The 14,231-nt window shown below is 37.0% G+C and overlaps 1 protein-coding gene across 1 annotated transcript; it reads right to left on the reverse strand.

Moving 5' to 3' along the window:
• On the reverse strand, positions 2,174–5,176 carry LOC109725859 (ATP-dependent RNA helicase DBP10-like). The gene is given in 3 exon segments (XM_020255256.1): positions 2,174–2,392; positions 3,569–3,665; positions 4,840–5,176. Coding segments are annotated over 3 exon segments (537 nt in total). The 5' UTR covers positions 5,081–5,176; the 3' UTR covers positions 2,174–2,193.

Below are 14,231 nucleotides of genomic sequence, written 5' to 3' on the forward strand. Positions count from 1 at the left end.
TCAAATAATTAACTTAGACTTATTGGTTCAGTGGCTTACCTTATTTGGATAAATGGGACTTAGTGGATGAAATAAGAACTTGTGGTTTTCTTATGAGATTAAATGGTTTTCTACCCCTCATGGTAGCGTGTTTTAAAAAAAAGGTTTCCGAGTGGAAAACGGTTTTAAAAAGGATTTTTTGGTTTTCTTTGTTCCTAGTATTTCAAAATGAGTTTTCGGGTAGGAAATATTTTAAACTAATAGATATGAAATTATGAATATTTGTGATGAAATGAATGGTGAATGTGAATGGTGAATGTATGTGAATATTCATACTGTTGTGGTTGTATCTTGTACTTGTGCAACGCCGTGCAAATATAGAAAAAATTCTGTCCGTGTGAACAGTGGATTCCTTGTATTTGTGGCGGATCTGACACACTCTGGGGTCAAGGGTTTCAAAAAAAAAAAAAAAATTGGGGTACTTCCGCATTGGCTTTTAATCCAAAGGGACCCCGGGGCGTAACATCCATCTTTGTGGTTTATGAAAATAATTCATAGATAGAGGTCCATTTGGAAAGCTCATGAAATTGCTTCATGAAATTAATTTATGATAGATGTCCATCTTCGTGGTTCATGAAATTAATTCGTGAATAGAGGCCCATTTGGAAAGCTTATTTTTAGTTTGTGAAATTAATTAATGATGGAGGCCTATTTGGAAAGCCTATAAAATTGGTTCATAAAATTAATTCATTATGGGAGCCCATATTTAGATAATTTTGGTTTGGGTTCGAGACATTGAATGATATAGATTTAGTAATTTTTGGGCTTTATGCTCTTGGGCTTTGGTAGGTTTATTTATGAAATAGATATTGTTGGGTTTTATTTGTGAATTTTGGATTTTGGGCTTCAATTGTGGACTTTGGATTTCTTGGATTTTATTTATGGACTATGGGTTTTATTTGTATACTTTGGGTTTTGGATTTTATTTATGGACTTTGGGTTTCATGAATTTTATTTGTGTACTTTAGATTTTGGGTCTCATTTATGGACTCACTGCAACAAAATTAAGCTATAGCGACACTATTAAGTGTCCCTAAGACCTAAAAAAAATGCTGCTGGCAAAAATACCGACACTAAAAATAGTGTCGCTATATGTGCAGTCCCTAGGGCATATAGCGACACATAATAAAGTGTCGGTATATCCCAAAATAAGTGCTGCAGTTTAGTGACACTTTTTTTTCGATTTTAGTGATACACATAAGTGTCCCTAATTTTTTTAAAAAAAGTAATTTTTTTTATATAGTGACACTTTATAAGTGTCCCATTGTCATTCAAAGTATAATATTTTATTTAAGCATCTAGTCTAATATTAAAATTTAGTTAAGCTAATCTCATATACATTAAATCGATGAAACTTCAAAAAAAGCAATCAACAAAATTTCTTAAATTCTCGTTAAAATGATAAAACTAAAATCAAATATCCATACGTTGCAACAATAATATCCACTCATATGTTGTAATAATTATAACAAATTAAACTCTCTAACTGAAAAAAATAAAAAATAAAAAATTGTTTGATAACAAAAATCAAAAAATGCATAAACGAATTCTGATCGGCCCCACGATTATATACTTGAACCTGCACATTGAATAATATTTGAATTAATTCAAATTTGTGCAACATCCTTGATTTGTCAAAGCATTAAAAAAAAAAAAGAAACTCTTGTTGAAATTCTATCACATGCATCTATTAACAAAGTGTACACAATTGTTGCAGAACTTGAACTAACCAACAACATATAAAGTACAGTAGATATAGAAAGTAGAAATACTCCCAAAATTCAGTGTATATAGTTAAAATGTAGCTGTAAGATACACATCTAATGAACTAATAAATGGATTTGAAAAGCTATTTTTGGCTCTTGGGGTTGAAAAGAACTGCACTAATTAATTTTGAAGAACTATACATATATATATATTCTGGAGCTGGAACCAAATAGACCTAATGCTATTGCCACTTCCTCATATGTGTATGTTATGATTAGCTGTTAGAATGTTTCAAATATAAGGCTTAAATAAACAACCGAGCAGAAAAGTACATAATAGACGGTACTAAATTTCTACAATCAGGAACTATATTGTGAGACAAATGCTATGAAGACATGCATAAATGACGAACAAAATGAAATTTAGGTGTGAGTCTGATGGAAATTCTCACTTTCTACCCACAATGACTCGAACTGCATCATGCATTATTGAACGCGCAAGTTCTTCAACAGAATCAGGCAAGGTGGCACTGAATAAAGAACGAATAATTGAAGGATTCGAGCAAGCTTTAACAACAGAATCAATTTGCTCAACAAATCCAAGCTCAAATAGCTTATCTGATTCATCCGAGACAAGGTACTCTACCCTGCAGCAAGCAACAAATAAAGGAATAAATTTTCTGACCAAATCCCTTTTTTTTCATCCAACTCTAATATGATAAAAAACCATAAGGTCAAAAATACTTAGAACGTAAGAGATGTGATTTACCAACAATATTTACAAGAAAGAGTAACTTTGACAAATTAAAGAAGTTCAGCAACATCTATTCACTAAATATTCATGCCGGTTTCACAGTTGAATTCAAAATAATACATGAGTATACGGTAATTGACCTTACACTTTGAACTTTGAACTCAATAAACTGTGTAGATTTTTCTTAAATGTTTGAAATACTTGAATGACTCGAACAACAAGTTCACTTTCGAAACAAAGTAATAGAAAATGACATTAATGATCAACATCAAAAGAACTGTACCATTAGACATATATGGCAAGAATATCATTAGGTTGCTTGTACACAAAAAGAACCAGGCATGATTGATAAGATTCAAAGTGTAAGGTCAATGAATTACAAATAGAAAGTTTGCCTTTCAAAGCAAGATAAACTACAGGTAAGAGAAAATCTAAACGTTCTAGCATTTTGAAGCATAAGAGATCATATATAGATTGTTCCTGAATCTTTTATAATACGGCAAATAAAAGAAAAACTAAGAAAGGATCTTTCAAAGAACTGATACTTTTAGCACAAACCTACTTAAATTGAGCTTTCTTTTCCTCAAAGCAAAGTCCAACCGCAGTGGAGTTGAAACAAGAATGTCGCAATGCATTTTTTCAAAATCACCAGATCGAGATAGCTCCTTAGTCATTACTTTGATATAAAATTTCCTTCCTTTAGCCAACTTCTTACACTCTCTTGTAGTTTGTGCAGCTAATTCTCACGTAGGGCAAAGAATCACAGCTTTTACACCATCCTTAGTTCCTGGCTGTTAGCAGCAAATTAGTCTTAAAGTATCCCCAGTGTCTCTCTTATGGATAATACCCAAACTGAAAAATACTATCTTAATTTTCATAAGGATTGGAAATAGAAAAGCCAATGTCTTGCCAAAACCTGTTGGAGCACAGGCAAAGCACTCTCGCCCTTGCAATATATCAGCTAAAGTCAAGCTAGTTTTCTACAGTAAACATAAATTATCTCTTTTTCCTTTGGAACGGAGGACTCGAATATTAAGCACAAGGGATCCAGCGAAGTAAAAGAGCTTACTGAGAGGAGCACTGGAATAGCCTGCCTTTGAATAGGTGTAGGTTCTTTAAATCCAAGTCCAGATAAGTTCTGCAACAACTTGGATTTGCAGCCATACCTGTCCAATTAATAAATTATGAAATTAACAAGCTTTGTAGCATACCATATAGACCTAATGCTATTGCCATTTCCTCTGCTACACGTGCAAAACTTTTCGTTCCTAAATTGCAGAGTACTAGTTGTTCCTTGATATAGAAAAAGAGATTAACCTGAGAGAGATTATCCTCAATACAAGAAAAGGTTGCTCATTGAAAGAAAGAGAGATTCAAGCCGAGCGACTTTCGGTTCTCCTCCTCTATACCTACTTGTAAAACCGATCATTTCATATCTAAATTTTCACTAGCCCTTATTTCTTCTCTTTACTACTAGGAAGTTTGGAGATCCTAAAGTTGAAACTATCTCAAGATAGCTTTAATCACGCAACTAGATCAAAAATCATCCAATATTTCCAAGTTTAATAGTTCATGACTAAATCCCTGATAAGGTCGCATGAATGAATAGTTGAACAAATTCGACTGAGACCCCAACTACCAAGAGGCTTGCTGGCCTACAGTTTACAACTTCTCTGCAGAAAGAACTACTATCTTCAACATCTCTGCAGTAACAATAAGAATGAGGATCTCCCAACCCTACCTGAATCTAAATTCAATAACCTAATTTGTTCAATGGGAGTTCTCTTACTTTTCTTTGATGCATTCAATAGAAATTTATGTTTCAGTTCAAGATTATGCAAGGTCATCATCTGCACCTGACAATTTAATATACTACAAAGGCGAGTTTCGTGACACAAAAAATCGGTACCATAGTTTGCAGCACAAAGCGCGATTACAATAACAAGATTTGGAAGAAGAACTTTCAGTTTTCGACAATTTAATTCACAGCAGAAAATTAAAGAAACCAAATAGAAACAGTTCATGACATTGGTTCGCACAATTTGGATACTTAATCATATTTTGGCATTGTCAATCAAAATAAGATGCAGTAAGATATCTCACGAAACATTGCAAACCATTCACGAATTTCACACGATGAGGATTCTGATCAAAAATGCTCCAAACGTGAAATTGATGGCAATTTCTTCACAAGCGTAGTCCCCCAAACCATATTTTTGTTATATAGTTTGATAGTATTAATCAAAATTAGTGGTTTGAGTCACTAGTTTAGGTGATCTATAAATGAATTTTCTAAAATGTGGATCTCAAGAAATTAGCAACTAGCATTCTGAAACATACCTTCCCTCCGAAACCGCACTCTCGAACCCCAACACGGGGAGCGCCTCTCGAAGAGCTCTTCAAACCCTAACCCTAGACCATCGCGCTCGTCGTCCCGATCTAAGAATCAGGCCCTGTAGAAGACGGAAACAACGACGAAGCTGTTGGCGAGGGCGCGGCGGAGCTTGCGTGCGCCAACGGGCTCGATGCGGCCGTAGGAGAGGAGGAGGTCACGGAGCTGGAGAGGTCGAGGTGGAACCATGGAAGGGGTTCGTGGAGATGGTGATCGGAGAGGCTCTTCGCCTAGGGTTTTCGCGGTTTGCTTTCAGGGAGAACGGGAGATAGCTCGTGACTCAGTTTTTTTTTTTAAGTAATTGGGCCGGGTGCCGTGGGGTGGTGGAGCAGGATAAATTTTTTTTAAGGACTAGATTGGGCTTCATATTTGGCCTTGATTAATTTTTTTTAAAAAAAATTGAATATATATGGGACACTTGTACAAAAGTGTCCCTAAAATATGTCCTATAACCTAGTTTTGTTGTAGTGACTTTGGATTTTTGGGCTTTATTTGTGAACTTTGGGTTTTGGGTTATATTTGTGGATTGAAATGGATTTCGAGCTCTATAGGTTTTGGGCCCGAATCTGCATGTGGACTGGATTGAGAAATTTATTCATATGAAGATTGGATTTTGAATTTTTATTGGTTTTGGACCCGAATCTGCATGTGGCTGAGATGGATTTCGGGCTCTACGGGTTTTGGGCCCGAATCTGCTTGTGGACCCGAATCTGCATGTGGATTGAGAAGGATTTCGGGTTGGGTTGAATTTAATCTCATCGGTGGCATGTGGGATTTAGTTCATTGAGCCCTTAAGTAAATTGTAGATTGGGCTCCTTTAAATTAATTAAACCCAAGCCATTTCTCCCCTTTTTTTTTGTTGGATTCGATTTGAATTAATTTGGTCCGATTTAAAAATTAATACCAAATTCATGAATCATCATTTTTTTTGTTTTTTTGTTTTTTTTTTTTGGCACTCCTAAGGCGTTGCTACGGCAACTCATTTCAAACACGAAGTTCGATTAAGTTAAGTTACGCCTATCACGAAGATGGTGATTTGATCAAATATGTGCCTATCACGAAGATGGTGATGCGATCAAATCGAATCGTGCCTATCAATCATGAAGATGGCAAATCAAAACAATGCTCATTCATTTTATTATTGTTATTATTATTATTATTATTATTATTATTATTATTATGACACCCCAATAACCCCACATCGGATGGGAATGGGGTTATCATTGGGTTTATAAGAGACTTAGACACTAGTAATAATAACTGGGCTTAAGCATTTTGGGCTGTTGGCTGAGCCCAACGAGTTATTATTGCTAGTGGGCTGGGTCGTTATATTTGGTATCAGAGCCAATTCACCAGCTGGACATGTGTGGCGAGTCTCGGCTGAGCTAGGGTCTGGATGACGGGCTAGCGAGACGAGTCTCACATCGCGTGGTGATCTTGGGCTGTGTGTGTGATTGGACTGACGAGGACGTCAGAGCCTTAACGGGGGGAGTCTGTGACACCCACCCCACATCGGATGGGAATGGAGTTATCATTGGGTTTATAAGAGACTTAGACACTAGTAATAATAACTGGGCTTAAGCATTTTGTGCTGTTGGCTGAGCCCAACGAGTTATTATTGCTAGTGGGCTGGGTCGTTATACCTTATTACACCAAAAACTCTTTATATAATATGAACGTTTTTCAACCTTTTCGATTATGCACTAGAATTTCATGTGGTAGCTTCACATACTTACCGGACGACCGGGGTGGTAGCTCTTTCATACATGTGGTGGTAGTTTTCACACTCCCTTTGTGTTGTAACTCTTTCCACATCTTTTAAGCACTTGGAGTGTTTCTCCTTTTTCATTCATTTATTTTTTAGGTATAACTCCCCCTTAATTATGCAATCTCTTATTTGAAAAAAAAATTTGACAAGTTTTAGTCTATTAGCAAATTTTCATTCATCAAATTCAACGCACACAACCGAGGTAGGTTAAGTGTCTAAAGATTACACATGATTACTCAAATTTGATGAATATAAGAATTAAGATATTCTATTATAAATTATCTTCATAAATGGTGATAATGAAATGAAATCGATAATTAATATGAAATTAATTCAAAAAGAATGAATGTAAATTATCAATGTTCAACACACTATTTAATATTTAATCACCGAATGAATCTCAAAAATTTGAAGCACATGTAATGCAATGATCAAAAGATATGTAATAAAACCGATCATAGCAAAACATAAAGTCAAACACAAATTAAGACTTAACACAAGGAAAGATATCACCTTTTCGAATCCAAACTTGCCAGATTATTGGTTGTCTTGATTTGTTGCGGTCGGGTACCGATGGTTTAAACGTTTGGTTGATCCGAGGTGCGCGACTCGATTGATGTTGCTTTGGAATCCGTGGGGGATGTCGAGTATTGGAAGATGCCGATAGATGCTTAGACAACGCCGGTGGATGTTTTTTTTTCTTATTAGGGCATGTTTTCTTTATGTGTCCTTTGCAACCACATCTATGGCAAATTTTCTTTTTCAAATTTGTTGAGACTTTATGAATTGCCTTTTGATCCTTCTCAACATAAGTCCTTTCATAACCAAGCCCAAGTTTATCCGTTTGACCCAATCCGAGCATATGGTCTAGCTTTTTCAAACTGGAAGAAAACTTTTGAATGTCGGATTTAAGTTGATAAACTTGTTTGGTCAAAACTTGATTGGATGAACGAATTTCTTCATATTGTTGTTCTAGAAAACCAACCTTTTCTTGATGTGATTTGATCGTTATCTCCGATTTGTTGAGCTTCTCTTGGAGAATTGTATTATTATTCAATACTTGCTCCCTTTCCTCCTCAAGAGTTTTAGATGCATTCTTTAAGTCAGTGTTCTCATCTTCAAGCTCAAGTAGTCGTCTTCTTAGCCTTTTGTTGTGCTTGGCCATCTTCTTTGATATATTCTTCGAGAAGTTGTTGGTATGCCTCGACCAAGATTTCGTCATCCGACTCCCCCTCATTCTCGCTATCATCGCTCGACGTTCCATGCAAGGAAGTAGAAACAAAAGAGTCAGAAATAATTGAAGATAAACAAAAAGTCGAAGGGGGAGGTATAAAGGTTTGAGAACTTAAAGCAATATTAATTTTCTCCTCTTCACTTGAGGTCGATTCGTCAGAAGTAGAATCGTTCCAAGTTTTTGCTTGTAAAGGCCTTTTGTTTGTAAGATCTTTTAGAAGGACAATCCGTAGAAATATGGCCGTAGCCTTTACATTTGTAACATTGGATTTTCCCTTCAAAATCATCTTTTTCTTTAGAAGGTTTTGCAAGTTTTTTGTCTATCAATTTAGAACTCGAAGATTGTTTAGAAAATGATTTTTGATTCGAGGATGAAGCTTTGTTTTTCCGAAAGTTCCGTCGAAATTTTTTCGTTAAGAGCGTCAGTTGATGTTTAAAATCAGCGAGCGAAATATCTTTGTCGGAATCCGAGTCGTCATCTCCTTCCTTTGTAGATTTGAGTGCAATCCCTATATTTCTAGAAAAAGACTTGGAAGAAGAATGGTTAGTAAGAAAAGTCATCTCATAAGTTTGCAAAGCACCTACTAACTCTTCGACTTTCATCTCGTCCGGATGCTTTATGGTTTCGATCGCGACAACTTTTGCCCGAAAGCGTTCCGGAAGAGTGCGAAGGATCTTTCTAACAACTTTAGCATCCGGGATTTTCTTTCCCAAGTTCGCGCATGTATTAACAACGTCTTGTAGACGCGTATAGCACTCGGTAAAGGTCTCGTTTTCTTCCATAAAAATCGAGTCAAATTTACTTGTTAACATTTGTAATTTTTGGACCTTTACTAAGCTAGTTCCTTCATGCGTAACTTGTAAAGTATCCCAAATCTCTTTGGCGGTACTATACGCCGAAACATGAGTAAACTCCGTTTGAGACAATGCATTAAATAAAGCGTTTATGCCCTTGCCGTTAAACGAAGCTGACTCGTTCTCATCTTTGGTCCACTTGTTCCGCGGTTTAGGGACGGTAGCATTATCGACAACTTCGGTAGGATGTTTCCATCCGAATTCGATTGCTTGCCAAACCCGCTCATCGATTGCAATTAGAAAAGCTCTCATGCGAACTTTCCAATAGGCATAATTCGTGCCATCGAATCGAGGTGGTCGAATAATGTTATCGCCTTCGGCCATTAGATATCAATTTATCTAGATTCCTGCTCTAATACCAATTGAAATAATTGAGGGAGCCCAAGAATCTATCTAGATTGTATCTAACACCTAGAGGGGGGTGAATAGGTATAATGGCCAAAAACCACAAATCTCAATGCGATAAAAATAAATGCGGAAAATAAAAATCACACCGAGATTTATGTGGGAAAACTCCAACTTGGAGTAAAAAACCCACAGGACTAACACGCGATAACAATCCACTAAGAATAAAAAAGATTACAAGGTGATTTACCGAATCCACGGACTCAAACCTCTCTTTTATCTTCTCCGGATCTCGTGCACACCAACGGCTTGTCCACACCCCACGTCCGAATCCACGAACGCCACGTCCCGAATCCACGAAACGCCAACACTTCGAATCCACGAAGCCTTGATCACGCCGAACCCACGACGCCCACTCGAATCCACGAGCGCACTCCGTCCGGAGCAAGAACAATACGATTGATGATGATTTATTGCTTAGATAATCATGAAAGAGTCGTAGAAGATATTTCTAAGCAATAGCCAGATCAACTCTCCATGAAGAACAAGAAATTAGGGTTTCAAGAATTGATCCAATAGAAACTTGTTGTTGGAGAAAGAAAGACAGCACCCAACAAGTTTCTAGCGTTTTTAAAAAGATGTTCTATATTTCCATATTTTAGAAACACCCCTACATCTTATTTAAGGTTTAGAAGACTTAGAGATAGACTAGGATTTGAAAAACTGATCTTTAAAAACAAAAGACGGTCTCAGGGTCCGGACCTTATGCAGGGTCCGAACCTTGAAGGTCCGGATCTTGACTTCAGGGTCCGGACCCTCCCTGCGTAACCGCAAATACAACATACGGGGTTCGGACCTAAACCCGAGAGTCCGGACCCTCGCTGCGTGTTTGAAAATCCGATCTACGGGGTCCAAACCTTAGCTCTAGGGTCCGGACCCTCACTGCATACACGCAGAGAGGACCTTCGGTGTCCGGACCTTGATCCCAGGGTCCGGATCTCGAACCTTGAAAAACTCTGTTTTGAAAATTATTATTTTAAACCTATTCTAATGTCTTCTAAACACTTGAAAATATTAATAAATCATCATCAATAGTATTTAAACTTACCGAGCATTGTGGATCTATGTTTTGAGTCTTCGAGTCTTCGATCTTTGTCCCTTCTTTTTTAATCATTCAAGACTCCGACTTACTTCACGAAATATGTCAACATAAAATCCATAACACTTATATTAATCCAAAGCCACCGTCTCAGTTAAAGACTAAATAAAATAATTTATTAATTAAAATAAATCTAAGCAATAACTACTAGATGTCCAATTAATCAATCTCAAATCAAAATAAACTATATGTCCAAAAGATAAAATCTATCTAACGAGTCCTTGCTGGCCAATTATCACACACTCCCTGACCCTCGATATCTGAAACGGTAGACAACAAAAGTAAGCGCAACGCTTAGGAATAAATCTACTTCAAAGGATAATGATAATTTTAAATTTGAAACCACAACGGGCATAATTTGGAGCATCTCCACTCTGTTGCTCTAACCACGAGAGCTACAATTACGCACCGTTCCTCCTCGAGAACCGCGTACAAAATAACTCCCTCTCCTTCAGGTATCCGATTGCCACAGTCATAAACAATAATAGATTATTATAATGATAATAATATGCAAAGTAAATGAGCCACAACAGCCAATATAACTATAAAATTCACTTGAATGTACTAACAACTAGTAAACAAAATAGATAATAATCGTGCCGGAATCCACTCGGATCGGCATATTTTCTATCGTTTGTAGAAAAGTAGCTATTTACTTACTTTTATTAGTGCTCATAAATTTGTCATGTTCTAAGATTGAGGTTTCACAGCAGTCCTAGCACTAGAACGATGAAAAGACCCAAATAAAATACATTTTCAAACAAATCCTTTAACTATATATTAAAAATTTTGCTAAAATTATAAAGTAAATCTCGATAACTAACCACATGATCTCGTATGTATTTTCAAGACTAGCCCAATGGCGCTTGAATTGCGAAATTCTACCTTACGGATAAGAAATTATGCCTCGTTTACGAATCAGTCCCAAAAACCAAATGTTATTTACAGATTGGTTTCTGGCTAATCTTTTAAGCCACTATAAGTATCCAAATTTCGCTACAGCCGGTCCAATGCCAGTAGCATGCACCAAAAGCTTTTTCAGTTAATTACAGTTCATTCGACAGAGGCAAAATACTCTAATTAATAACTTAATTGCATCTAATATCGCTACGATAAATTGAAACCCAAACATATATAAAATAAACAATGCAAAAATTAATGTGGTCCACCGTGAACCGGGTCTAGCTAGATCCAAAATAATTTTATCTTCTTTTTTCTTCTTTCCAACCCAATCAAAGAATCTTTTCCAAACCCCTCTCATGGCCAACCATGGTCACCCCATATGAGGTTCACCCCAACCCAACCGTAGGTTGCCTACGACTACTTCGGCAATGCCGACGGCGAAAGCGGTACAATGAGAAGGGAGAATAAGATGGGAAGGTAGAAGAAGAAAGAAAAGAGAAAAAAAAAGGAGATAACTAAATATTGGAGACTCACTCGCTCTCGCTCTTTTTCCTCCAATAACGTCGAATCTTACTCTCGCTTAACCCGACAGTACAAATAAATAAAAAAATTATAATAATGGGTTTATCATACAACTACTTCGGCAATGCCGACGGCGAAAGCGGTACAATGAGAAGGGAGAATAAGATGGGAAGGTAGAAGAAGAAAGCAAAGAGAAAAAAAAAAGGAGATAACTAAATATTGGAGACTCACTCGCTCTCGCTCTTTTTCCTCCAATATCGTCGAATCTTACTCCCGCTTAACCCGACAGTACAAATAAATAAAAAAATTATAATAATGGGTTTATCATAAAACTACAATCACGCCCGCAAATTTAAATTTTAATTTAAATTAATTGGGCTGGGTATTACGTCTCACCTCACCTTAAAAAAAAATCAACCCCAAAATTTAGTCAACAGAATCCAAAAAGAGCTAAGGATACTTGCTTTGTATCTTCTCTTCAAGTTCCCACGCCACCTCATTCTCTGTGTGATGTCTCCACAACATATGTACCAGCTGGACCGTCCTTTTTGGCAAAACCTTTTCTCTCCGATCCAAGATCCGAATAAGCTGCTCCTCGTACGACAAGTCCTTTCTCAACTGAAATAGAGAATAGTCGATGACGTGTTTTGGATCCTGAACATATTTTCGCAGCATTGATATATGGAACACATTATGCACCCCGGCAAGAGAAGGTGGTGGTGCCACTCGCTATGCCACGATGTTGACTCATTCCATTATCTCAAAAGGTCCAATGTAACGCGAAGTCAGCTTTCCTCGAAGCCCAAACCGTATTACTCTTTTGGTTGGCGACACATTCAGAAACACGTGATCACCAACTGTAAATTCCAACATTCGCCGACGATTATTATTGTAGCTCTTCAGTCTATTCTGTGTGGCTCGAAGATGCTCTCACACAACTCACACTTTTCTTCAGCTTGTTGGACCAGCTCAGGCCCTAGAATCTGCCTCTTACCCATATCATCAAAGCGGATAGGCGATCTACATTTTCTACCATAGAGAGCTTCAAAATAGGTCATATGTATGCTAACTTGATAACTATTATTGTACGCAAACTCCGCCAATGGTAAGTGCCAGTCCCACAACCTACTCCAGTCAATCGTGCATGCTCGCAACATATCTTCTAAGATCTGTATCGTGTGCTCTAACTAACCATCACTCTTCGGATGGTATGTTGTACTCATATCCAAGCTATTTCACTTAAAAAAAAAAAAAGAGAGAGAAGGCCTATATAAAAAGAAGAATAGACTAATTAGAATAGGAGTCCTAGTTTGCTTAGATTTCTCAAAAACAAAGGGAGAAAATAAAAAAAAAAAGAGGGAATAAAAAAAGTAAATATGTAGAAAAAAAAGAAAAAAAAGAGAAATAAAAAGGAAAGAAATAAAAAAAGGGAAAGCGAAGGGGAGGTGAGCCCACCCTCCCTCTTCTTCCAAATTAGTAAAAATAAATAAATAAATAAATAAATAAAAAAAGAAAATAAGAAAAAAAATAGGGAAAGAAGGATCTCTCACTTCAGAAAATTAAAAAGAGAAAGAGAATTTTTTTATGCCTTACTAATAGTTAAGTTACCATCATTTTGAAAATTTTTAAATAATTTCTAAAAAAGGAATGGAAGTCTTGAAGGCCGTTTAAAAAAAGAGGAGGAGGTTAAAAAAAAAAAAGGAATCGAAAAAGCAAGAAAAAAAGAGATATGTAAAGGAAAAAAAAGAAGAGAAAAAAAGAAGAAGAAGAAGAAAAAAAAAAAGTAAGACAAAAAAAAGATCAGTAGTAGTTCTTTTTTTATTTTTCTCTCTCTCTCTGGTTGGTGCATGAGGGGGAGGGGGTGCTCCTGCCTTTTTCCTCTCTGTGCCCTGACATAGGGAGTGGTGGGTAGCCTGTCTAACTGATTAATAAAAAGAAAAGGAGGCGGCCGAAGGCTATGTGCCTCTTGTTCTTCGACGACGACGGCAATGACGGCGGCAATGACGATGGTCACGGAGCTTCCATGGCAACAAGGGGTAATGCATGCATACAAATGGTGTAAGTGCGATTTTTCTTCTTGGTTTGATCAACCCGACCATCTTCGTGATAGGCTCGAACCGATCAAACTTGACATCAAATCGTCACTTCCGCCGTGCGTATGTATTGCTAATCCCTATATTGAATGACCATCTTCCCAATAGGCTCGACACAATTGATCGATTAATCGAGTGGCCATCTTCGTAATAGGCTCGACACGATAAAACCGGCCTATTTCACTATTCCTTATATCGAGAAGCCATCTTCGCGATAGGCTCGATATGGTCGAAGGGTTGATTGAGCGGCCATCTTCGCAATAGGCTCGATACAATCAAATTCCCATACTCGGACAAAATATGATGATAAATAATTGTCACGCCCCAGGGTCCCTTTTAGTTTGAAAATACAGCGGAAGTGACTAGAATTTTTTTTTTTTTTGAAAACCCGACCCCAGGGTATGCCAAATCCGCCACAAATACAGGGATTTCACTATTCATATGGACAGAGTCTCCTCTGTA

Source organism: Ananas comosus, linkage group 20, assembly GCF_001540865.1.
Source record: "Ananas comosus cultivar F153 linkage group 20, ASM154086v1, whole genome shotgun sequence".
Lineage (NCBI taxonomy): Eukaryota > Viridiplantae > Streptophyta > Magnoliopsida > Poales > Bromeliaceae > Ananas > Ananas comosus.